This window comes from Lampetra planeri, chromosome 38 (genome assembly GCF_965212315.1).
Source record: "Lampetra planeri chromosome 38, kcLamPlan1.2.h2, whole genome shotgun sequence".
Taxonomy (NCBI): Eukaryota; Metazoa; Chordata; class Hyperoartia; order Petromyzontiformes; family Petromyzontidae; genus Lampetra; species Lampetra planeri.
The window spans coordinates 1137845-1164366 of record NC_136144.1 but is presented as its reverse complement, the minus strand read 5'-3'; the positions used below and the strand labels follow the sequence as shown (position 1 = coordinate 1164366).

At 52.4% G+C, this 26522-nt stretch overlaps 1 protein-coding gene across 1 annotated transcript in view; it reads right to left on the bottom strand.

Moving 5' to 3' along the window:
- Positions 1–735: 735 nt before the first annotated feature.
- The window catches only part of LOC144731187 (plasma membrane calcium-transporting ATPase 2-like), a 53343-nt gene continuing 27556 nt past the window's right edge, over positions 736–26522 (bottom strand). The window contains 5 exon segments of the mRNA XM_078612158.1: positions 736–10500; positions 22419–22595; positions 22973–23080; positions 24066–24277; positions 26175–26388. Coding sequence (XP_078468284.1) covers positions 10213–10500; positions 22419–22595; positions 22973–23080; positions 24066–24277; positions 26175–26388 — 999 coding nt within the window. The 3' untranslated portion in view covers positions 736–10212.

Genomic DNA, 26522 nt, shown 5'->3' with positions numbered 1-26522 from the left:
AGTGTATAGTAGTGTATAGTAATGTATAGTAGTAGATAGTGTATAGTAGTGTACAGTAGTGTATAGTAGTGTATCGTCGTGTTTAGTAATGTGTAGTAGTGAATAGGAGTGTATAGTCGTGTATAGTAGTGGAAAGTAGTAGATGGTGTATAGTAGTGTATAGTAATGTGTAGTAGTGTATAGTAGTGTTTAGTAATGTGTAGTAGTGTATAGTAGTAGATAGTAGTGTTTAGTAGTGTGTAGTAATGTATAGTAGTGTATATGTAATGTGAGGATATATCCGGGTTGCTGATGGATCACACCTCGTTACGATGATTGGCTCTGCCGGTCCTGGCCCATAGCCAATGGGGGGAGGTCTAGGGGCGTGGTCCTGACGTAATGGGAAGGTGACATCTGTAAGTAGAGGATTGGTTCTGCTGGCTTTAGCCACAGCCAATGGGGGGACGAGTCAGGGGCGTGGTCCCGGGAGCATACGATGGAGTCTAGAAGATTCCAGAGGTTAACCAGGATTGGTGGAAAGGTACCACGTGACCCGGGTATTAAAAGGGGTGGAGACGAACAACACGTGGTCAGATCTGGAACGAACGGAGGGAGAGGCTACGCTGGAGCGGGGTCCAGGCTGCCACGTGGCCGCGCGTGTCTCTCTCTATCCCTCTCACGCTGTCTGTCAGCAGCGTGAAGGAGTAAGATAGGAGTGTTGTGAACGAAAGAAAAATAAAGACCGGATTCCAGAAGTCGCTTCCACGACCTTTATTACATATAGTAGTAGATAGTGTATAGTGTATAGTAACGTAGTGTATTAGTGTACAGTAGTAGTGTTTAGTAGTAGATAGTGTATATTAGTGTTTAGTAGATAGTGTATATTAGTGTTTAGTAGTAGATAGTGTATATTAGTGTTTAGTAGTGTATAATAGTAGTGTTTAGAAGTGTGTAGTAGTATATAGTAGTAGATAGTGTCTAGTAGTGTGTAGTAGTATATAGTGTCTAGTAGTGTGTAGTAGTGTGCAGTAGTGTATATGAGTGTATAGTAGTGTTTAGTAATGTATAGTAGTGTATAGTAGTAGATAGTGTGTAGTAGTAGTGTATAGTAATGTATAGTAGTAGTGTATAGTAGTGTTTAGTAGTAGATATTGTATAGTATATAGCAGTGTACAGTAGTGTATAGTAATGTATAGTAGTCGTGTATAGTAATGTATAGTAGTAGTGTATAGTAATGTATAGTAGTAGTGTGTAGTAGTGTATAGTAGTAGATAGTGTATAGTAGTGTCTAGTTGTGTGTAGTAGTGTAGAGTGCAATAGTGCTAGAGTCTGTCGCCAGGGAAAGGGAGATATGGACTGAAAAATGAACCAAACGAAGGAAAAGCACGAATGTTTTTAGTTTTTCTTGATTTTTTTTTGTCTTGAGCACGTAACTGTGGAAACACGTAATCGCAAGTGTGAAGTCTGCTCCTAAAATATTCATCGCTTAACTGCGGATTTGCGCTATGGGGGGGGGAGAGGGGGAATGGGGGGGGGGAAGCGTTAGACGAGGGACGTCTGCAGGAGTCTCTGGGTTCTCGGCGGTACCTGAACCAAGACCTCAATACACCCGGAGACGACTCGGAGACGATGCAGGGACTCAGCGGACACCGCACAGAGCTGCTGCCGATACTGATGATGGTGGTGGTGATGCTGATGCTGGCGGTGATGATGGTGGTGGTGATGGTGGTGGTGAGACACGGGCTGTGTGGTTCTACTTCTGCTGATGGTGAGACACGGGCTGTGTGGTTCTACTGCTGCTGATGATGATGAGACGTGGGCTGTGTGGTTCTACTGCTGCTGATGATGATGAGACACGGGCTGTGTAGTGCTACTGCTGATGGTGATACACGGGATGTGTGGTTCTACTGCTGATGATGAGACACGGGCTGTGTGGTTCTACTGCTGCTGCTGATGATGATACACGGGCTGTGTGGTTCTGCTGCTGATGATGAGACACGGGCTGTGTAGTTCTGCTGCTGATGCTGATGATGAGACACGGGCTGTGTGGTTCTACTGCTGCTGATGATGATGATGAGGCACGGGCTGTGTGGTTCTACTGCTGATGATGAGACACGGGCTGTGTAGTTCTGCTGCTGATGCTGATGATGAGACACGGGCTGTGTAGTTCTGCTGCTGATGCTGATGATGAGACACGGGCTGTGTAGTTCTACTGCTGATGAGACACGGGCTGTGTGGTTCTACTGCTGCTGATGATGATGAGGCACGGGCTGTGTGGTTCTACTGCTGATGCTGATGAGACACGGGCTGTGTGGTTCTACTGCTGATGATGATGATGATGAGACACGGGCTGTGTGGTTATACTGCTGATGATGATGATGAGACACGGGCTGTGGTTCTACTGCTGATGCTGATGATGAGACACGGGCTGTATAGTGCTACTGCTGATGATGATGATGAGACACGGGCTGTGTGGTTCTACTGCTGATGAGACACGGACTGTGTGGTTCTACTGCTGATGCTGATGATGAGACACGGGCTGTGTGGTTCTACTGCTGCTGATGATGATGAGACACGGGCTGTGTAGTGCTACTGCTGATGATGATACACGGGATGTGTGGTTCTACTGCTGATGATGAGACACGGGCTGTGTGGTTCTACTGCTGATTATGAGACACGGGCTGTGTGGTTCTACTGCTGCTGCTGATGATGATACACGGGCTGTGTGGTTCTACTGCTGATGCTGATGATGAGACACGGACTGTGTGGTTCTACTGCTGATGATGAGACACGGGATGTGTGGTTCTACTGCTGATGATGAGACACGGGATGTGTGGTTCTACTGCTGATGATGAGACACGGGCTGTGTGGTTCTACTGCTGATGATGAGACACGGGCTGTGTGGTTCCACTGCTGCTGCTGATGATGATACACGGGCTGTGTGGTTCTACTGCTGATGCTGATGATGAGACACGGACTGTGTGGTTATACTGCTGATGATGAGACACGGGCTGTGTGGTTCTACTGCTGATGATGATGAGACACGGACTGTGTGGTTCTACTGCTGATGATGAGACACGGGCTGTGTGGTTCTACTGCTGCTGCTGATGATGATACACGGACTGTGTGGTTCTACTGCTGATGATGATGAGACACGGACTGTGTGGTTCTACTGCTGATGATGAGACACGGGCTGTGTGGTTCTACTGCTGATGATGATGAGACACGGACTGTGTGGTTCTACTGCTGATGATGAGACACGGGCTGTGTGGTTCTACTGCTGATGATAATGAGACACGGGCTGTGTGGTTCTACTGCTGATGATGAGACACGGGCTGTGTAGTTCTACTGCTGCTGATGAGACACGGGCTGTGTGGTTCTGCTGCTGATGATGATGAGACACGGGCTGTGTAGTTCTACTGCTGATGCTGAGACACGGGCTGTGTAGTTCTGCTGCTGATGCTGATGATGAGACACGGGCTGTGTGGTTCTACTGCTGCTGATGATGATGATGAGGCACGGGCTGTGTGGTTCTACTGCTGATGATGATGATGAGACACGGGCTGTGTAGTTCTGATGCTGATGATGAGACACGGGCTGTGTAGTTCTGCTGCTGATGCTGATGATGAGACACGGGCTGTGTGGTTCTACTGCTGATGCTGATGAGACACGGGCTGTGTGGTTCTACTGCTGCTGATGATGAGGCACGGGCTGTGTGGTTCTACTGCTGATGCTGATGATGATGAGACACGGGCTGTGTGGTTCTACTGCTGATGATGATGATGAGACACGGGTTGTGTGGTTCTACTGCTGATGATGATGAGACACGGGCTGTGGTTCTACTGCTGATGCTGATGATGAGACACGGGCTGTATAGTACTACTGCTGATGATGATGATGAGACACGGGCTGTGTGGTTCTACTGCTGATGAGACACGGACGGTGTGGTTCTACTGCTGATGCTGATGATGAGACACGGGCTGTGTGGTTCTACTGCTGATGATGATGAGACACGGGCTGTGTGGTTCTACTGCTGATTATGATGGTGGTGAGATACGGGCTGTGTGATGGAAGCAATTTGCATAGTCGTGATGGGCACACCGAGAGAGCACAGCAAGACACCGCCACTTCGCTCGGTTCCCCAACAATGAACTCCCCCCTCCCATAGCCCCGCAACAACAACAGCAGTAACAACGACGACGACGACGACCACGTGAGGAGTCACGCAGCTCTGGCGTGACAGTCGGTCGAGATTAATTCGGTGAACACTCTGCCGAGAGAAAGAAACGAACACCCGAAGCAAAACAAACAAACCAACCAACCGATGTACACGCAACAAAACACTCACAAATCATAACGAGGCAACACGTGGCGTGACGGTGGCGGTCGGTGGGGAAGCAACGTCACAGTGGGGCCGTGCACGCCGATTCGCGAGATGAGTGACGTCACAATTAAGCCATTCTGGTGATTCCACGTGTCACACGAGTGGCCAATCAGTCAGAGTTCATTACATAAACACCCCCCCACCCACCATCACAACCCACACCGCGTTTCCGGCAGCGTTATTCGCCTGTACGGATTTCCTCACGAAGTGGATCTAGGCGCACCAGCGCCGCACGGGGTCCAGCCACTCGCAATTGGCCAATCCAAGCGAAGCCGGCGAATAATTAATTCGTTAATTAGTTAATTATAAGTCGCCAGTCCGCGACAAATTGCCGCGTTGATCGAAACACCGACCACGAATCCGCGATCGACTCGGCGAGGCCGAATGGCAGGGAGAGCACCGATGAAGGGACACCCCCCCCCCCCTCTCTTCCCCCCTCTCAGTCCCCCTTTCTCATACAACTCCGCAGCACCGCGACCATATGAAGGAATTCGAAAACTGGACTCGAAACTCAATCGGGGCTCGGGGAGGGGTCGTGGGGGGGGGTCGTGGGGGGGTCAGAGTCCGATTTTAAATTGGAGTAGAAGGGTGGGGGGGGGGTAGAATGGAATCGGATTCGGGAGAATTAACATCGGAGTCGAACTGGATCTAATTTCGCCTACGAGCCGATTCGGAAAGCAAACACCAGTGGGGGGTTAGAGGGGATAAAGGAGATACCCCGAACACCCCCCTCCCCTCCACCCAGGCTGAAGGGGACCAGTTCCGGTTCCTGTCTAGTCCCTGGTCAATCCAAGAGTCCCTTCAGAACCCCCTTGATGGACGTGTCCATCCCTTTGGAACCCACCCCCTGGATATCTGGGAGATACTTTGAGGTCCCCTCCAGTGACACCCTCATTCCCTTGGCATCCCACTTGAGGACCACATAGGGGGGTCCACACATCCCCTTGCAATCCCCGTCGTAGAGTCAAGACGATGTCCCTTTGAACGCAACATGGGGGGGGGAGGGGCTGCACACCCCCAGGAACAGCAGCGGCAGACCCCCGGGTTTCCAGTGTGGGGGCCCCCCTCCCCACACCCGGGCCACGTGGTGAACTCATCCCCTTCCATCATCGTGGTCGTCATCGTCATCACCACGTGGGGCCCAACAAGGCCTGGAGGTCACGTGATGCACGACCACGTGACGCACGACCACATGTCCTTGGAACGGCGTCTGAGGAACACGCGGATCCCAGCGTGTTGACGCCTGTTTACCGGTCCGACTTGTTTACTTGTTTATGTTGACTCGTTTTTGTTTACTTGTCTGTTTGCTCGTCTTTGTTGACGTGTCTATTTGTCTCCTCGGTTGACTCGTTTTTGTTGACTTGTCTTTGTTGACTGATTTGCGTCGTCTCAATTCGTCCGTTTGCGAGTGTCGTGTACCCGTTGCTCTACCTGGTTGTTGTTGTTGTCCACACCACGTGTAAAATAGTCCACCAGCTGGGAGGTGACCCCGACTCCTCGGCTCCACCCCCTCGTCCACCCTCTCTCGTAATCGTTACAACATTTTCCGTAACAATATATTTTTTCTTCTAAGTTTGAATTTTTTGTTGTCATTTATTTCTCAAAGTCAAAAAAACCCCCCACCCGAAAAAACTCGAACATCATCATCATAAACATAATAATAATCATAATAATAATTAAAAACGTGTTAAAACGTTAACAAGCAAAAGGCAAACAGAAGCGAAAGGAGCCCCACCCCAATCGGGGATAAAACCCCGTCACGCGGAACACTCCAGGCAGGGGACTGGGCGGGTGTGTGTCAGTGTGTGTGTTAATGTGTGTGTCAGTGTGTGTGTGTGTTAATGTGTGTCAGTGTCAGTGTGTCAGTGTCAGTGAGTGTGTCAGAGTGTCAGTGTGTGTGTCAGTGTGTGTGTTAATGTGTGTGTCAGTGTGTGTGTGTCAGTGTGTGTCAATGTGTGTGTCAGTGTGTGTGTCAATGTGTGTCAGTGTGTGCGTGTCAATGTGTGTGTGTCCGTGAGTGTCAGTGAGTGTCAGTGTGTGTCAGTTAGTGTCAGTTAGTGTCAGTTAGTGTCAGTGTGTGTGTCAGTGTGTGTATGTCAGTGTGTGTGTGTCAGTGTGTGTGTGTCAGTGTGTGTGTGTCAGTGTGTGTGTGTCAGTGTGTGTGTCAGTGTGTCAGTGTGTGTATGTCAGTGTGTATGTGTGTCAGTATGTGTGTCAGTGTGTGTGTGTCAGTGTATGTGTGTCAGTGTGTGTGAGTGGAGCGGTAGTGTAGCGGTGAGCGCGCACTGTGCTAATGAACCCGGCGACCCGAGTTCGATTCCTGCTCACGACCACCACCAGTGACGATTATCTGAATCGTTCCTGAGAGCCTCCCCTAGGTCGACTCAGCCTCAAATGAGTATCAGGTACTAAACATCGCCACTAGGGAGATAAAGGCGACCGGGCGTGGTATTGGCCACCCAACCCCCTCGTGTGCCGTGCCGGCCTTCAAGGGTGCTCGCTAACAGCACTTGCCCTAACAGTCTGTTACAGGCTATACGGGGGATCTTTGTTTGCGCGTGTCTTTGTGGGAGTGTTTGTGAGCGTCTTTGTCTTTGTGGGAGTGTTTGTGAGCGTCTTTGTCTTGGTGGGAGTGTTTGTGAGTGTTTTGTGAGTCCTTGTCCGAGTGTATTTGTAGCGTTACAGCCGCACCTACAGCCGGCGGCTGGGTGCTTCAGCTCATCATCCTGCCCTCCTTCTCAGGGTCGATAACATGAGTACCACTTTGTGTGTGTGTATGTATAGGTGAGTTCAAAAGATATTTACTCGGCCCCGTCATAGGAATGTGGAATTTCCACCACTGGACCTCTATGGATTCGTGCTTTTGTAATCGATCAGATAAATTAGCCAATTAGCTCACTCGCCAATCAGTGAGCCCACCAATCAGTGAGTCCACCAACCAGTGAGTCCACCACTCAGTGAGTCCACCAATCAGTGAGTCCACCAATCAGTGAGATGATGCGAAGAATTCAAACAAAACCAGAACAGTGGAGAGCAGAGACAACACCAGCGGCAACAGCGCCCTGCAGTGTCCCAGCGTGCATGGTTGACGGGTGGTGGAAGTACAGCAAGGGGGTTGGGTGTGTACCTGTGTGTGTGTCCGTCCGTGTGTGTGTGTCCGTCCGTGTGTGTCCCTGTGTGTGTGTGTCGCTGGCCACCAACCCCCGCGTAGGGCCCCTCGAACCGTGTAGGGCTCCGCTCATCCACTGCTGGATGAGTCGCCTCGGACATCTCGCCCGAGGCGACTGCCATCTGAGCGCACTAAGACCCCGTTGCCGGTCGGCGTCGGTGGTTGCCACCCCCCACTCTGCAAGCCGATCTGAGCTGCCCACGTGCACTCTGGGAGACGAAGTTGGTCAAACAAAGGCGTCATATCGTCATCGCTGTTGAAGTTTATTATAATTAATAACTTCATTGTTATCGTCGTCGTCATAGACGGTGATGGTGGCGGTGGCAACGATGCACAAAGCACGGCCAACGACACCCGGCCGCCACCGTGTCCATGGACACTGCTCCCCCCCCCCTGTGCCATGGAGAAAGGACATTGCCTGAAACGTCGCTCGAGATGTTTCCCTTGTTAAGGTCGCCCGGTGTCGCGTGGTTGATGAGCACACGGCGGGGGGAGATGGGGGAGACGTCGGGGGGAGGGGACGTGGGGGGGGGGGGGGGAGACGCGGGGGAGACGTGGGGCATGGAGCAGCGTACAGGCAGCAGGCAGACGACTGCGCGTGGTGTCAGGATTGGAGTGACACGGAGACTCGGGCCGGCATGCAGCAAGCAGCGGCATGAGCGTGGCCGCCTCGACCAATCACACGAGCAAATGTCCTGTCGTGTGTGCGGTGTTTGGCGTGTGCGTGTGGTGTGTGGTGTGTGTGGTGTGCGTATGTGTGGTGTGTGTGGTGTGTGCGGTGTGTGGGGTGTGTGGTATGTGCGGTGTGCGGTGTGGTGTGTGTGGTGTGCGGTATGTGTGGTGTGTATGGATGACAAACTGGCGGCTGAATGCGAGTGGGGGCCATGAGGGGCCCCCACCAGAGCCTTGCGTGGCGTTGCCAAGGGGACCAGGGACCCCAGAGAGACGCCAAATGCCCCCAACTCTAACCCCCAACCCCTAATCCCGAACTCTAACCCCCAACCCCTAAGCCCCAACTCTAACCCCTAACCAAGGTGGGACTAAACTACCACATCACACACACACACAGTGGGTACACACACACACTGGGTACACACACACTGGGTACGCACACACACAATGGGTACACACACACACAGTGGGTACACACACAGGGTACACACACACAGTGGGTATGCACACACACAGGGTACACACACACAGTGGGTACACACACACACACATATACTGCATATCCTGTGAGTGCGACGCATGCACGCCCCTGTGCACCAGGTGCCTGTGTCGAACTCTCACCCCACAGCTCAGAGCTCAGGGGCGATCGTACCCAGACCACGGCCGCCCCAACCTGCAGGTCCCCACAGGGCTGCACCCCCGCCCCCTGCTTAGTGGTGGCAATTAGGGTTAGGGGTGGCAATTAGGATTAGGGGTGGCAATTAGGATTAGGGGTGGAAATTAGGGTTAGGGGTGGAAATTATGGTTAGGGGTGAAGGGGTGGCAATTAGGGTTAAGGGTGGCAATTAGGGTTAAGGGGGGCAATTAGGGTTAGGGGTGGCAATTAGGGTTAGGGGTAGCAATTAGGAATAGGGGTGGCAATTAGGATTAGGGGTGGCAATTAGGAATAGGGGTGGCAATTAGGGTTAAGGGTGGCAATTAGGGTTAGGGGTGGCAATTAGGGTTAAGGGTGGCAATTAGGGTTAGGGGTGGCAATTAGGGTTAGGGGTAGCAATTAGGAATAGGGGTGGCAATTAGGATTAGGGGTGGCAATTAGGATTAGGGGTGGCAATTAGGGTTAGAGGTGGCAATTAGGGTTAGGGGTGTAGGGGTTGCAATTAGGGTTAAGGGTGGCAATTAGGGTTAGGGGTGGCAATTAGGGTTAGGGGTGGCAATTAGGGTTAGGGTTGTAGGGGTGGCATTTAGGGTTAGGGGTGGCAATTAGGGTTAGGGGTTTGTGAGTGTAGGCCGTGTAGTGGACGTAGGGGCTATAGGGGACGTAGGGGATGTTGGGGCTTGAGGGGGGGGGGGGGGTGTTTGGGGTGTGGAGTCTGCGTCTGTTGCGCCCCCTGGCGGCTGCAGGACGCCCGGACACGCGAGGAGCCCAACCTGGGGGGGGCGCTCGCCACCTCCAGCGGCCGCAGAACTAACAAAGGGGGGGCGCTCACGGTTTGAAGGTACCACCACCATCATCATCATCGTCGTCGTCATCATCATCGTCGTCGTCATCATCATAGTCACCGTCGTGGTCGTCATCGTCACCATCATCATCATCATCCTCCTCGTCGTCTTACCACAGTGGGGGGGAATGGAGCAGTGGAAGGAGGGATGGGGGGGAAGGGGGTGGGAGGGGGGGAGGGGCGCCCACCGAACACGACCACCATGGCGACCGTGACCGACCCGGCCGCTCGCCCGCTCGGCCAAACTCAACCGTGACCCCGCCGTGGTGACCCCGCCGTGGTGACCCCATAGCCCCCACCGACACCCTTGGGGGGTGTGCGGGAGGTGGGCTGAGAGGTCAAAGGCATAGGGCCACGCAGCCGTCGTCGCCCGGCCGTGCCGGCGACCTTGAGAACGTTCTGTCGCCGCGTGGCCGCTGCGCCGGACAGCCGCCGATACGGTGGGCGTGCGGCGACGGCGGTCTGCGGCGGCAGGGGCCGGACGGGGTTAGGCCGACGCCGGGCGGACCTCACGAGAATGACTCGCTGGTGGCCAGCGGTGCCGGCTGGCCCGAGCCGGGAGCGACGGTGACTCCGTTGCTGGCGCCGCCACCGTCCCCGGCGGCGTCGTGGTGGTTGTGGTGGTGGTGGCGCGCCGTCGGCTCCGCGTCCTCGTCGGCATCCGAGCCGTCGATGGAGGGGATGTCGGCCATAATGTCGAAGTCGGGGTGGGGCATGAAGTCGTCGATGGAGCCGCGCGTCTCGGGCCGCCCCACGTCCTCGTACAGCGAGCTACGAAATGCTTTGACTACGCGGATCTGCACGGCGGGTAGGGGACATGGGGGGGGGGGGGGTGGGGACACGGGGGGGGGGGGGGGGCAGCACGATGGAGTGGCGGTTAAGACATTGTGGAGGTGCGGTTGTGAAGGGGACGGAGGAGGGGTTTGTGGGGTTTAGGGGTGGACTTGTAGAGGTTTGGGGTTATGGGTTAAGGTTTAGGGAGATAGCGGGGAAGTGTTGGGTTTAATGATTAAGGAGTTAGGAGTTAATGGGATTCGTGTTAGGGGGTAGAGATTAATGTTAAGGGTTATAGGAGTATGGGGTTAGTGTTATGGGTTCAAGGTTAGTGTTTGGGGTTCAGGGTTAGTGTTAAGGGTTCAAGGTTAGTGTTAGGGGTTCATCGTTAGGGTCACGGGTTCAGGGTTAGGGTCACGGGTTCAGGGTTAGTGTTAGGGGTTCAAGTTAAGGGTTAATGGTTAGTGTTTGGGGTTTAGGGTTAGTGTTAGGGGTTCAAGTTAAGGGTTAATGGTTAGTGTTAAGGGTTCAGGTTTAGTGTTAGGGGTTCATGGTTAGGGTCACGGGTTCAGGGTTAGGGTCACGGGTTCAGGGTTAGTGTTAAAGTTAGTGTTAGTAGTGCGAGGGTTTAGGGGTCAGGGGTCAGTTTAGAGACCAGAGTGACCATGGTAGGTAGCGTCACGGATCAGGGGGTTGTGGGTAATGCGTGTATAGGGTTGTAAAGGGATTACAGTTCGGGATCGTGGGTTTGGTTTATGGTAAGCGGGTATGGGTTATGGGTTTGGAATTGGGGTTATCAGTTAGAGGTTAGGGATTGTGGATTATGCACAGGTAAGGTTAGGGGTCATGGTTCGTGGTAATGCATGACTCGTACACCAATTCATGCCAACCAAAACCAGCGCGATGGTGGTGATGGTAGTGGTGGCGATGTGAGTGATGGTAGTGATGGTGGTGATGTGTGAGTGTTGGTGGTGATGTGTGAGTGTTGGTGGTGATGTGTGAGTGTTGGTGGTGATGTGTGAGTGTTGGTGGTGATGTGTGAGTGATGGTGGTGATGGTAGTGGTGGCGATGTGAGTGATGATAGTGGTGATGTACGAGTGTTGGTGGTGATGCGAGTGATGTGTGAGTGATGGTGGTGGTGATGTGAGTGATGATGGTGGTGATGCGAGTGATGTGTGAGTGATGGTGGTGGTGATGTGAGTGATGATGGTGGTGATGGTGGTCATGTGTGAGTGTTGGTGGTGATGTGTGAGTGATGTGCAAGTGATGGTGGTGATGGTGGTGATGATGGTGGTGATGTATGAGTGTTGGTGGTGATGTGAGTGATGTGTGAGTGATGTGTGAGTGATGTGCGAGTGGTGCGAGTGATGCGAGTGATGGTAAAAAAAAACACAAAACAAAAAGTGCAAGAGCTAAACAACACGCACACACGCATGCACACGCACACACGCACGCATGCACACACATGCAATGGCAACACACAGTGACGCACACACAATCCACCCTACACACAGATACGATGATTGCATCATGCTTGCTCCACTGCTGCAGGAGAGAGAATGAGACAGAGAGAGACAGAGAGAGAGAGAGACAGAGAGATCGGACTCCGTGCAAATGTCCCGAGATGTCTGTCGGAACGAGGGGAACTCAAACCGAGGGGAACTCAAACCGAGGGGAACTCAAACCGAGGAAGGAGGAAGGAGATTGACGCATTGGGGGGAGGAGAAGAGGAGGAAGAGGGAGGCACGAGGGTGTGGGGAGAGAGGGGCATGATGGGAGGTTGGCAGGGGAGGGAGGCGCTGTGAGAGGAGGGGGACGGTGGGAGTGGAGTGGAAGCGAGGTGAATCGAGTGGAAGCGAGGTGAATCAGCACTCGATGGTTGGGGCCAGAGGGAGCGAGAGTGAGGGGAGGTCCCTAGAGAGCACGAGACAAGCGAGGGGGGAGCGAGGGGGGAGCGAGGGGGGAGCGAGGGGGGAGCGAGGGGGGAGCGAGGGGGGAGCGAGGGGGGAGCGAGATGCAGTGAGACGGAGAGTGAGGGGATGACCCAGGGAGCGCGGCAGGCAGAGCGTCCACAAACGGCAAAGACGGAGAAGCAAGGAGGAAGCGAGAGGAAGCACTCACACCCCCCGGAGGAGAGGAGCGGGTGGTGTGGGGTGGAGCCGCCCGCGTCGTGCGTGCGCGAGTAGTGACACGCCACCGTCGCCTGCCTCCGCAGGGTCCCCTGGAAAGGGGGTCCGCCCTGAAACGCCGTCACCACCCCCATCTGGGCCGGAGAGGGGGGGGGGGGGGGCGGACAGCAGCAGCGATAGCAGAGGGGGGTACCGGAGAAAGGGGGGCCATCGGGAGAGAGTGGGGCAGGACGGGGGGGGGGGGGGAGTGGGGGTCAGCGGCGGGGAGGAGCCGGGGTTGCTGTGACGATCGTCTGGCCAACCGCTCTCGTGGTAAGCCCCGTGCTTCCGCCCTCGCTCTGCGCTGCGCCAAATATCCCAAAAGTTTTGTATCATGAGGCTCGTCCCACTTTCAAACTATTTAAACTATTTTTTTTACTCTACCAGTTAAGGCCCCCAACTTAGCTGCTAGGTAGCTTTTTGTTATTTTATTTTCATAAGCGACCCCAGCCACTCGCAAGCGATAGCTCTGACGGAGCGGCTCGTCATCACGTGGGAATTTATAGCAGGAGACGAATACTGTCCAAACCTCGCAACGTTGATTCTCAATGTGGAGGATAAATAAACCGGGGGGAGGGGGGAGAGATGCAAACTCCAAATATACAGCAGGCATCAAGGTCGGAATTTAACCCATGACCTCCTGTACACCAGGCGAGAGAGTTAACATCTCACCGCCACCGCCGCTGGTCTAGAGCATCAACCGTCGTGACATGCGGGAGTCCACAGCTGACTGCCGAATTTGGCTGTGAGAGTCAAGTGAGTGAGTGGGTGGGTGGATGGGTGAGTGAGTGAGTGGGTGGATGGGTGATTGGCTGAGTGATTGGGTAAGTGGCTGAGTGGGTGAGTGAGTGGGTGGATGAGTGATTGGCTGAGTGATTGGGTGAGTGAGTGGGTGGGTGAGTGAGTGGGTGGGTGAGTGAGTGGGTGGGTTAGTGATTGGGTTAGTGATTGGGTGAGTGGTTGGGTGAGTGGTTGGGTGAGTGGTTGGGTGAGTAAGTGGCTGAGTGGGTGAGTGAATGAGTGAGTGAGTGGGTGAGTGAGTGGGTGAGTGAGTTGGTGAATGAGTGAGTGGGTGAGTGAATGACGGTGCCCACGGTCATGACATTGTACGACCTGTCTCAGTGTCATCGCAGCAACCCCAACACATTGGGGGGGGGGGGGGGGACGGTGGAGGGGGGACGGTGGAGGGGGGGGGGGGGAAGGTGGGAGGGGGGGGGGCAAGACAAAAATGGCCGCATCGGCCTAGCGGAGGATGAGGCCTAAGGGGGGCAGCAGTGTTGCCACGGAGACAGGAGTTGCGTTTCCATGACGACGGGCATGGCATCATGGCCTCCGTTTCCGACAAGCAGCAAAGAGAAGGCTTCGGGGCAGCACGAGTAGAGAAGCTCGAGGGGGGTGGGGTCGATTGGCTAGGTACGGTGTGAAAGAAGTTCAACATACAGTTCAACATATACACTCACGTGAGAGTGTGTGAGAGAGTGGGGAGTGGTGGTGTAGCGGTTAGCGCTACGCTGTGCTACGAACCCGACGACCCGGGTTCGATTCCCGCTCGCGGCCAACACCGGTAACGATTATCTGAACCGGTTCTGAGCCTCCCCTAGGTCGACTCAGCCTTAAATGAGTACCTGGTGTGGTGTGTAAGCATCGCCACTGGGGAGACAAAGGCGGCCGGGCGTGGTGTTGGCCACCCACCCCCTCGTTTGCTGTGCCGGCCTTCATAGGTGCTCGCTCACAGCACTTGCCCCAACAGTCTGTTAAGGCTATAGGGGGGATCTTTGTCTTTGAGTGATAGTGAGTGTGTGAGTGATAGCGAGTGTGAGTGATAGTGAGTGATAGTGAGTGTGAAAGTGATCGTGAGTGTGTGAGTTAGTGTGTGGGTGGGTGTGTGAGTGATAGCGAGTGTGAGTGTGTGAGTGAGTGTGTGGTTCGGTGGGTGATAGTGAGTGTGTGAGTGAGAGTGTATTTTAGTGTATGAGTGAGTGATAGTATGTGTGAGTGATAGTGTGTGATAGTGAGTGTGTGAGTGATGGTGAGTGTGTGAGTGATAGTGAGTGTGTGAGTGTGAAAGTGATCGTGAGTGTGTGAGTTAGTGTGTGGGTGAGTGTGTGAGTGATATTGAATGTGAGTGATAGTGTGAGTGATAGTGAGCGTGTGAGTGATAGTGAGTGTGTGAGTGAGTGTGTGAGTGAGTGTGTGAGTGAGTGTGTGTGTGAGTGTGTGAGTGATAGTGTGTGTGTGATAGTGAGTGTGTGAGTGAGTGTGTGAGTGATAGTGTGAGTGATAGTGTGTGAGTGATAGTGAGTGTGTGAGTGATAGTGAGTGTGTGAGTGATACTGAATGTGAGTGATACTGTGACTGATAGTGAGTGTGTGAGTGATAGTGAGTGTGTGAGTGATAGTGAGTGAGTGATAGTGAATGATATTGAATGTGAGTGATACTGTGACTAATAGTGAGTGTGTGAGTATGTGAGTGTGTGAGTGAGTGTGTGAGTGATAGTGAGTGATAGTGAGTGAGTGATAGTGAGTGTGTGATAGTGAGTGTGTGAGTGATAGACCCAGGTACCATTGGTTGATGACTGGCCAATGCACCACCTGTGCTCCCCACTGTGATCTCCCACTGTGCCAACTGCGTATTAGCCACCCTTGCGCTCCACTCGTTGTTGTGAACGTCGCTCCTTTGCCCTCCGCTGTTGCTGGAGGGCGACTGCCTCCAACTGCCCAGTAGCGTCCTTCAAGAGCCTCCTCCACAGAGGCCGATGTTGACATGGCTGGTACCAGTCATCGGCAAGTCCACTCAGCTCCACGTCCTCCTGTACCACATCACTCCATCTCTTCTCTAGCCCGTGCTGCGTCCGTTTAGCCCCCTCGATCCGGCCGAACAAAAGCTGTTTAGGCATGCGGTGGCTGGGCATGCGGGCTACATGACTCAGCCAACGCAGCCTTGCCTGCCAGAGGAGCTCACCGACGGGACTTTGTCCACATCTTTCAAGGATTTATGAGCTCCTCACACAATGCAGCCTGGTTAAACCCAAGATGGATCGTAGGCAGGCCAGCCTAAATGTTTCTAACCGGCGAAGATGTTCCATTAGGGGGGTCCAAGTTTCGCAAGCGTAGAGAAGGGAGAGAATGACCGTGGCCGAGAAGACCTGAAGCTTCGTGCGGAGTGATAGACCAGGTAGCTTCCACACAGCATTACGTAACCGATGAAAAGATAATGCGGCTCGACTGATTCAGAGTGAGACGTCTGCTGTTAAACCGGAGCCGGTCAGTAGCACACTGCCAAGGTATGGGAAACTCTCCACGCTCTCCACAACTGCCCCATCACCAATTGGGAGTTTTGGGGGTGGAGTGTCGGATGGTACATAGACTCACACACACATTGACCTACACAAACACACATATGGACTTACAAAGACACACATATCAACTAAGACACACACACACAGGGACTTAGACACACACATGGAGCCACGCACACACATACATAGACTCACACACACATATATCGACGCACACACACACATGGACTCTCACACACACACACATTGCCGTACACACATAGACTACCACACAAACATACATGGACTCACACACGCACATAGAGCCACACACACATTGACTGACACACACACATGTATGTACAGACATGCACACATGGACCAAAACACACAAACAAAGAAATGGACTTACAATGACTCACATGGAGCCACGCACACACAGCGACTAACACACACACACACCGACTGACACAAACACACATACATATCGAGTCTGACACACAGACACATGGACTGACACACACACACACACATTGACTGACACCCACAGACACATCGACCCACACGCACACATGGACTTAGATGCAGGCATTATAATTGTGAAAATAAGTAACCTAATTAAAAATTGTAGTTGTCTACACACGCACACCACGCACACACATTGACATAGTGACTGTGGTGGTACCTGCTAGCACTACAGTAGTACATACTGACTGTATATATATCGAATCTATAGCACAAAGTAGTAAGCAGACAAAGTGCCGTGGTGAGGCCTAGTCCCGTGCAGAGCCTCCGGCCTCGCCTAGATTTCCCAGCCCGCCGAGGTGTGACCTTGGCAGGCTGGGGGCTGGGCCGCTCGCCCCGGCCACGCGACAATAATGGCATGTAAGCGCTATAATAATTATATGTAGGGGCTCTATAGTAGTTTCAGGACGCATTGGGGTATCATTGGGGTGGAGTGGGGAGAAGAGGACATCGCACAGTGAAGAATGTACGTGTTTCGTGTGTTTTTGCTGCATGTGTAAGGTAAATGAAAATTAGTGCCGATCGTGTGTGCGTTGCTAGGGGCAACCCATGTGAGCAGTGCAAAGTGTAATTATATAAATGCTTATAAGACTAATGCGTGCGACTTACGGCCTATAGAAATGCATATAATACAAAAGTGTGCGACTTACCTTGGGCGATGGTGCGTGTAGATTGCTAGGGGTAAGCGAGTGGGCATTGTGCGCAAGTGCAGCTGGCTGCGTTGTCACCCAGCGCGCGGCGAAGGGAAGTAAATAAATAACAGATAAACTAAATAATTAAATAATACAAAATAAAAAACGCTAATTTTACTAATTTAAAGGTGAGGGACGTGAAAAAGGAATAACCTATTCCCACCGCGTGGCTTAGGGCGTGCTGGCTGGCAAAAAATCTTCAACTTGAACCCCACCGCTCGAGAGCCAAATCCCTGGCAAGCGCGCGTGCGCAGAGACTGTATAAAAAATATGTGGGTGTTTGATGATTGAGTTGAAGGTGGAGAGGGTAACCAGCCCCCCGGCTCCTGTGAGTGTGTGTGAGAGTGGAGACGTGTGTGAGGGTGGGCCGTGTGTGAGAGGGAGACGTGATTTTTTTTTTAGATCGCTGTTGTTGTTGAGAACGCTGTTGTCCTGTGTGTGGTGGGGAGCGCGCGTGGTGCGCGTGGTGTGTGTGTCACCCAGCGGTGTCGACGGCGTAGGTGATGGGTGTGTGTACGTGTGGTGGGTGTGTGTACGTGTGGTGAGTATGTGTACGTGTGGTGAGTGTGTGTACGTGTGGTGAATGTGTGTACGCGTGGTGAGTGTGTGTGCGTGTGGTGAGTGTGTGCACACACGCGGCTCAGGGGCGCCGGGCTGAGCGCGGGGACCACCACCACAACCACGGCCACCGCCGCAGCAGCACTAACCACAACCACCTACACCACCACAACAACAACAACGACCGCAGCCACCCACACCAACAACAACCACCCAAACCACGTCGGGACCTGCGTCGAGGCCTGCTTCGAGGCCTACTTCGAGGAGGCCTACTTCGAGGAGGCCTACTTCGAGGAGGCCTATTTCGAGGAGGCCTACGTGTGGGCCTACGTCGAGGCCTACGTGGAGGCCTACATGGAGGGGGGGCGAGAAGCCGTACATGTGCGACGAGTGCGGCAAGACATTACTCGCGCTCGGCCTACCTGTACGTTTTCACGTGTGTGTTTAACTGTTGTGGTTCTTTGTTATTTTAAAGATGGCAGTTCTGCTGTGTATTTTACTTCTGTCCCTCCCGGCCATATCTAGTGCCAAACACAACTCCACCACTGGCAGCCCTCGTTATTTCGAGTCCATAGTTGATGCTCCATTTGCCACTACACCTGCTAGTGAAACAGCTTATAGCCACTTCTACACTCCATCATTGTATCCTTTTAAACCCTATCTCTGTCCTATTACTTCACCAGCACTCCTTCCTAACTTCATTCTACTCTTAAAAATGTCACCATACGTAAACAGCTGCTATTCGTCCAAGGTTCGTCGCTCGCCAATCCATTCACAGAAAATACTTGTGCAAACTATTAATTCTACTTTTCTTATTTCTGGGAGGTATTGAGCTTCACCCTGGCCCAAATGTAAAGAACTCATTTAATTCTGTAGATTTTTCTGGCAGAAAAGGTGTTGGTGTTCTACACGTCAACATCAGAGGGCTTGTGATTAAATTAAGTCAACTAAAACTAGAAGTGGCAAATCTGGACCCGGACATTTTCTGCCTTACAGAAACATTTCTCACTCCGGCCGTCAATGACTTGCAGATTACGATTGACAACTACAACCTTTTTCGACTTGACCGAGGGCCTAAAGGAGGTGGAATTGCTATATATGTTCGTAGTACTATTGCATGTTCACCAGCTCATTCCTTGTTAAAGAAATATTGCTTTGAAGGTCTGGCTCTCAGAATCACTCTCCCTAAAAATCAACAGATATTGGTAGTGTGCTGCTATAGAACGCCTAGTGGTAAGAATGTTGAAGCTGGGAACGCACTGAGGGAGCTTCTTGTGGGCCTTCCTAAAGGTGAAATCATATTAATGGGTGATCTCAATTGGAATTGGCTAAACCCGCCGGCCGTGGCCACAAATTTTACAGATGAATTTAACCTGTTTCAATTAATAAATGTCCCCACAAGACCCAACCTAAAAAACCCGGGACAGTCATCTCTGCTTGACGTCCTATTAACAAATGCCCCTCACAATTTCGCGCTGACTGGTGTTCTGGGTAATAACCTTAGTGATCACTCCTTCATATTTGGGGTGAGATCATCAGCCAGACCCAAAGCCCCCCCTAAATTGGTTGAGAAGCACTCCATGAGACACTTCAGCATTCAGGCATTTACTAATGATGTGCTTCACTCGGATATTGACAAGGTCTGTGATATCCCAAACCTGACTACGGCTTGGGAGACTTTCAGGTACACGTTTCTCCAAATTCTTAACAAACATGCTCCGTTGGTTAGATTTAAAACTAAAGGCAACCGTCCACCATGGTTTGATCCCTTGATTACTAAGCTCATGAAAACTAGGGACAAGGGGCTTGGGCATGTGCTCAGAAAAGTAATTTGGTCCATGACTGGCTAGAATACAGGATTTTAAGGAATAGATGCGTCAAAAAAATACGGCATGCAAAAAATGCATACTTTTCCTCCACTCTCCTGAAATCACATGGAAATGCCAGGATCTTCTAGAAAACAATCAAAAGTATCGAAAAGGCATCTAACACAGATAATCTGCCCGTTGAGCTTAACCGAAATGGGGAATATTTTTCTGAGCCCCAAAAAACAGTTGACAATTTTAACCTTCATTTTTCTGAAGCTGGTGACCTTTTTGATAATGTATTGGGAGTCACCCCTGCGCATGCAAATTCCTACACCCCTGTCCAAACATTAAACGAATTTAGTTTCCAGCCAATCCACGAAAGTAATGTTCTGAAACAACTGTCCTACCTCAAAGGGTCCTCCTCTACCGGAGCAGATAGTATTCGCGTCTTTGCTCTGCTAACTGTTGGTCACCTAATATATAAACCTATAGCCCAAATTTTCAACCTGTCCATCAAAGAAGCATCAATACCTCTAGAATGGAAATATTCATATGTTCGTCCACTTCACAAAGGGGGCCCTAAAGATGATCCAAATAACTACCGACCTATCTCAATTTAGTCCCCGTTGATGAAACTTTTTGAAAAATTATTGAACTACCAAATTAGCAGTTTCCTGTCCGACAACAATCTATTACATCGAAAACAATCTGGGTTCCGAAAAAAATACAGCACCACATCTGCTGCATTAGACTCTCTGAATCACATTTACAGTAGCCTTGATAATAAGCAGTACTGCGCCAGTCTTTTTCTTGACTTGTCCAAAGCCTTTGATACAGTCGACCACAACACCCTGCTTAGTAAACTAAGTTGCCTCCGTTTCTCCAAACACGCAGTAGAATGGTTAAAAAATTACCTCTCTTTTCACACCCAAACTGTACTCACAGATGGTTGGAGGTCAAACAGTGTTAAGATAACAAAAGGGGTTCCACAGGGTTCAATCCTCTGCCCCCTCTTGTTCTCTCTTTATGTCAATGAATTGGGCACTGACCTGGATCATTCCAGGGTAAATCTTTTTGCAGATGACACGATACTGATTACTGCTGGCCGCTCTCCGGATGACGTGATTGCTAAGCTCCAGGGTGATTTCAACAAACTACAACATCAGCTAGTTGCTCTTAAACTAGTCCTGAATACCTCCAAAACCAAGGTGCGATGCTTCTCACCAGGACTAAAGCAGGAAGTTATTTTTCCCCAATTACATTCCTTAAATAATTATCAAATAGAGCAAGTCAAGATCTATAAGTATCTTGGGGTCATTCTTGATTCAAAACTGAAATTTGAAGATCACATTGATTATATTGGTAAAAATACAAAAATAAAAATTGGTTTTCTGTATCGACACAAGCACTGCTTCCCCCCTATGTTCCGTTTGGAATTGATAAAAGTTACCATACTGCCTCTACTTGATTACTGTGACATCGTGTATAAATCAGCCCCAAGTACTGTACTGAAGAAGCTTGACTCAATGTATCACTCGGCCTTAAGATTTGCATTGAACTGCCCATATAGGACTCACCACTGTGATCTCTACATTGGGTCAAACTTAACATCTCTCAATGTTAGACGGCTTGTGCATCAGATCTTATTTATACATGATGTACTTACAAAAAAATCCGCAGATTACCTGCTGGATCTCCTCTCTGTTTCAAAGAACAAACTTGACCTAAGGTCTTCGCTCATTTACCAGCTTCACATTCCCTATTGCCGTACAAATACTGAAGGGCCTTTGCTATTGATGCCCCCAGGGTCTGGAATGCTATTGCCAATAAACTGCAACTTGAATCACTACCTATGAGATCTTCACTCAAAACTGCTCTAGAGGAGTTGTACACACCTAGCTGCCACTGCAATTTAGTGGCCTAAAATACAATGTTTCGCTCCGGATGATCGCTGCAAAGTATGATCTGTGTTTTGATTTAGTGTGCGGATCTTAAAGGTGCATTGAAAAATGTTGATACTCAGACTGATGCTCCTACTGTTATGGAGTGACTCATGCAGCCAGCTATGGCTGCAGAGTTTGGTAGTACATGTTGTTTACGTCGTTTATTGTGAAAATTCGGTCACAGTTCCTATGACCACTGTTTCATTGCTTTTATGGCTTTATTTTGGCGATTTTCGAAAAGTTTTTTGGTTTGGCCATGTTTGTTTGTTGTAGTACAGAGTTAGAATGATGGCATTAATCTAAGTTGTCTTGTGGTTGTTGTTGTTGTTTGACTTGCATCCCACTGGGATTTTTGCACATTTTTGTGTACGGTGCTTTTTCTGCAATATTTTACTGTCTTTTCTTGGATTTTCTGTTTGCACTCAGTCACATATTCACTTTAAGATGTTTTTTGTTCGTGTTTTTGTTTTTGTTTGTTACGGTTGCACCCGATTCAAGAGCCGAATGGCTCACAGGGCTATACCTAATAAATGAACTTGAACCCAGAGCCCCCATTGGCCACCGTGGCGGCTGTGAGCGCCATGTGGGGAACAGCTGATTGGTATCACCCCCCCCACCCCCTAACGTCATTGCTCACAGCCACGGCACCACCAAGGAGGTGGTGGTTGTGTTTGTATCCAAGTGACCGCACTTGGATAGAACCGTGATAATTACACCTCCGATTAGTACAGTTGGCTACGTATGGTGCGAAAGAAGTTAAACATACATACATGTACACACACGTATACACGTGTACAGACACGCAAGTATATACACGTGTATACACATGTATACACATGCAAGTGAACACACACACGTATACACACACGCGTGTGTACACCAGTACATACTAGCATACACGCGTACACACACACACGCGTAAGCGTACGCACGTACGCAGGTGCACACATGCACACACCCACGCAGCACCTGAGTCTGGATGCGGTTGAGGCCACGGAACCAGAGGATCTGTCCGCGCCGCAGCTCGCGCTCCGCGTGGTCGATCTCCTCCTCATCCTCCTCGCCCGGCCGCTGCTCCTCCTCCGTGGAGCCCTTACCAGCCTCACGCAGGAACTTGAGGCGGTGAGACGGGACCGACGCGATCAGCTGTACCGCCACGGGGGAGATGCACAGAGTGGACTACATGGGTGGGGAGTAGTGGTGGAGAGGGTAGTAGAGAGGAATTGGAGGACCGAGGGGGAGGGGATGAGGGAGATATGGGGAGATATTGGGAGGCACGGGAAGTCATGGGGAGACGCTCGGGGAAACGCACGAGGAGAGACGCGGTGAGACACGTGGAGAGACACACGGAGAGACACGGGGGAGACACGCGGAGAGACACGCGGAGAGACACGCGGAGAGACACGGAGAGAGACACGCGGGGAGACACACGGAGAGACACGCGGGGAGACACGCGGAGAGACACACGGAGAGACACACGGAGAGACACGGGGAGTCGTGGGGAGGCAGCGTGCAGAGCTCACCTGTCCCCAGAGCAGCTCCCCGAGGCCCAGGAAGACACACCAGAGCCAGTGCTCCAGCGACAGGCCCGTGCAGCTAAACGGCTTCCCCCCAAACTGCACGATCATTATCTGCACAATTGCCACAACCACCAACACAAGTGTTAAAATAACCACAACACACCACCACGCGTGTCACAACCACCGCAACAACCATACCGCCACGAGTGCCACAACCAAACACAATCACAAGAGTGTCGCAACAACCACAACAACCACCACACCACAATGCATACCACAACCACTACAACCACAAGAATGTCACTGCCACCATGACAACCAGACCACCACGCGTGCCACAACAATCACAACCGCACCGCTACACTTGACACCACCACCACGCGTGTGAGTTGGCTCCCCCCCCACACTGGGGGGGGGGGGCGGGGGGGGGGCAGCAGCTCGCTCCTCACCCCACCGCCATGGGGCATCCACAGCGGCAGCTGTCCCTGTGTGGCTACGAGGCGACGCTAAACCAAATGAGCTGCTGCGTAGCTCTTGTTCAGAAGCGACCTGGCTATCACAAATTACAGGTGAATGAAGCGCTGGTTTATCATCTTCATCATTATCATCACGGTGACATGTATAGCGGTTAGCCAAATACTCGAAACGCTTGATGTTGATTCTAAATGTGGAGGGAAAAACCAGAGGACCCAGAGAGAAATACACGCGATCACAGGGAGAGAGACGCAAACTCCAAATATACGGCAGCAGGCGTCAGGGTCGGGATCGAACCCACGACCTCCTGCCTACCAGGCGAGGAAGTCGACATCTCCTAGCCACCATGATGATGATGAGAGAGAGAGAAAGATGCAAACTCCAAATATAAAACGGGCATCGTCAGGGTCGGGATCGAACCCACGACCTCCTGCCTACCAGGCGAGGAAGTCAACATCTCCTAGCGTGGCGCCCCCGCAGCGTTAACCGGGGCCGGGCCCTTCCACCAGCCGAACTTTTGGAAGGGTGGAGACGGGAGGAGGGGGGTACCCCGACACTCCCCCCCGGGCCCACCCCCTCCCCGACCCCCCCCCCCCCCAACCCCCCTCCAGGGGGCGTCTACCTGCAGGATGAATGTCCCCATCACGATGGAGCAGAAGATGGGGTTGCGGAAGACTCCGTGGAAGACGTTGCGCTCGCCGTGGATCTTGCGCGCGTTGATTTCGTTGAAGAGCTGCATCATGACGAAGGTGTTGAACACCACGGTGTAGTGCTCCGAGGGCGGCGCGTGCAGCGGGGCGTTGCGCCCGTTGTCCACGTCCATTATCAACTCACCTGGGGGGCACGCGGGGGGGGGGGAGGTTGCCACGGGGGACGAGTGACGGTCGTGGACCCTCGCGTGGCCAGAAGTCGCTCCGTCTGCTCTGTTGCTACCACACTCTGCCCCCCCCCCCCCCCACACTCTGCCCCTCCCCCCCCACACTCTGCCCCCCCCCCCCCACACTCTGCCCCCCCCACACTCTAACCCCCCCCACACTCTGCCCCCCCCCCACACTCTGCCCCCCCCCCCACACTCTGCCCCCCCCCACTCTCACCCCCCCCACACTCTGCCCCCCCCCCACACTCTGCCCCCCCCCCACACTCACCCCCCCCCCCAGACTCTGCCCCCCCCACTCTCTCACCCCCCCCCCACACTCTCACCCCCCCCCCCACTCTGCCCCCCCCCCACTCTGCCCCCCCCCCCACTCTGCCCCCCCCCCACTCTGCCCCCCCCCACTCTCATCCCCCCCCACTCTCACCCCCCCCCACACTCTGCCCCCCCCCCCCACTCTCGCCCCACTCTCTCCCCCCAACCCACTCTCTCCCCCCAACCCACTCTCTCCCCCCAACCCACTCTCTCCCCCCAACCCACTCTCTCCCCCCAATCCACTCTCTCCCCCCAACCCATTCTCACCCCCCCCCACACTCTGCCCCCCCCCCCACTCTCACCCCCCCCAAACTCTGCCCCCCCCCCCCACACTCTGCCCCCCCCTCACTCTCACCCCCCCCACACTCTGCCCCCCCCCACACTCTCACCCCCCCCCCCCCACTCTCTCCCCCCAACCCACTCTCTCCCCCAACCCACTACTCTACTAGTACTACTATCACTAGTACTACTACCGATGCTACTACTGCCGCTACTTCTACTACGATTGTCGCTACTACTACCGCTCCTACTACCGCTACTACTACTGCCGCGACTACTACTGCTACCATTGCCGCTACTACTACTGCCGCTACTACTACCCGCTCCTACTACTGCTACTATTGCCGCTACTACTACGACCGCCACTTCTACTCCGACCGCCACTACTACTACTGCCGCTACTACTACTAGCGCTACCACCATTACTACGACCGCTGCTACTATTGCTACAACTACCGCCTCTACTACTACCACCACTACTACTGCCGACACTACTACTACTACTGCTACTGTCACTACTACGACTAATATTACTACTACTGCCAATACAGCTACCACTACGACTGCCACTATTACTACTATTGCTGCTACCACCGTTACTGCTACTGCTGCTACTGCTACTACAGCGACTACTACCACCGCTACTACTACTATCGCTACGACTACAACTGCTTCTACCACCGCTACAACTACAACTGCTACTACCACTGCTACTACAACTGCTACTACCACCGCTACTACTACTACTACAACCGCGACTACTACCACTGCTACTACCGCTACTACAACTGCTACTACCGCTACTACTACCGCTACGACTATCACTGCTACTACAACTACCGCAACTACTGCTACCACTGCTACAACAACTACTGCAACTACTACTACCACTGCTACATCTACTACTACCACTGCTACATCTACTACTGCAACTACTACTACAACCGCTACTACTACTACTGCTACTACCGCTACTACTACCACTGCTACTACTACTACCACTGCTACAACAACTACTGCAACTACTACTACCACTGGTACAACTACTACTGCAACTACTACTACAACCGCTACTACTACCGCTGCTACTACCGCTACTACTACCACTGCTACAACTGCTACTACCGCGACTACTACCGCTACTACTACCACCGCTACTACCGCTACTACTACCACTGCTACTACAACTACTGCAACTACTACCACTGCTAAAACTACTACTACCTCTACTATCGCCGCCGCTCTCTCCAGGCCTGGCCGCCTCACCGGCAAAGAGCAGCGTGAAGATGACGGTGAGCTGGTAAACGGCGTGGCCCAGGATGTTCTTCATCATGGTGCGCGAGATGAGCGGCTTGTTGCGGCCGTACGGCCGGCGCAGGAGCAGCGCCTCGGTGGGCGGCTCCGTGGCGAGCGCTAACGATGCCAGCGTGTCCATGATGAGGTTCACCCACAGCATCTGCACCGCCTTTAGCGGGGAGTCCTGGGCACGCACACCGGGACGGTGGGGGGGAGAGGGGCAGTGGGCAGAGAGCAGAGAGGGGGGTACAAGTTGCAGCAGCAGCGGTATTAGCAGCAGAAGTAGTATCTGTAGCAGCAGAAGTAGTAGTATCTGTA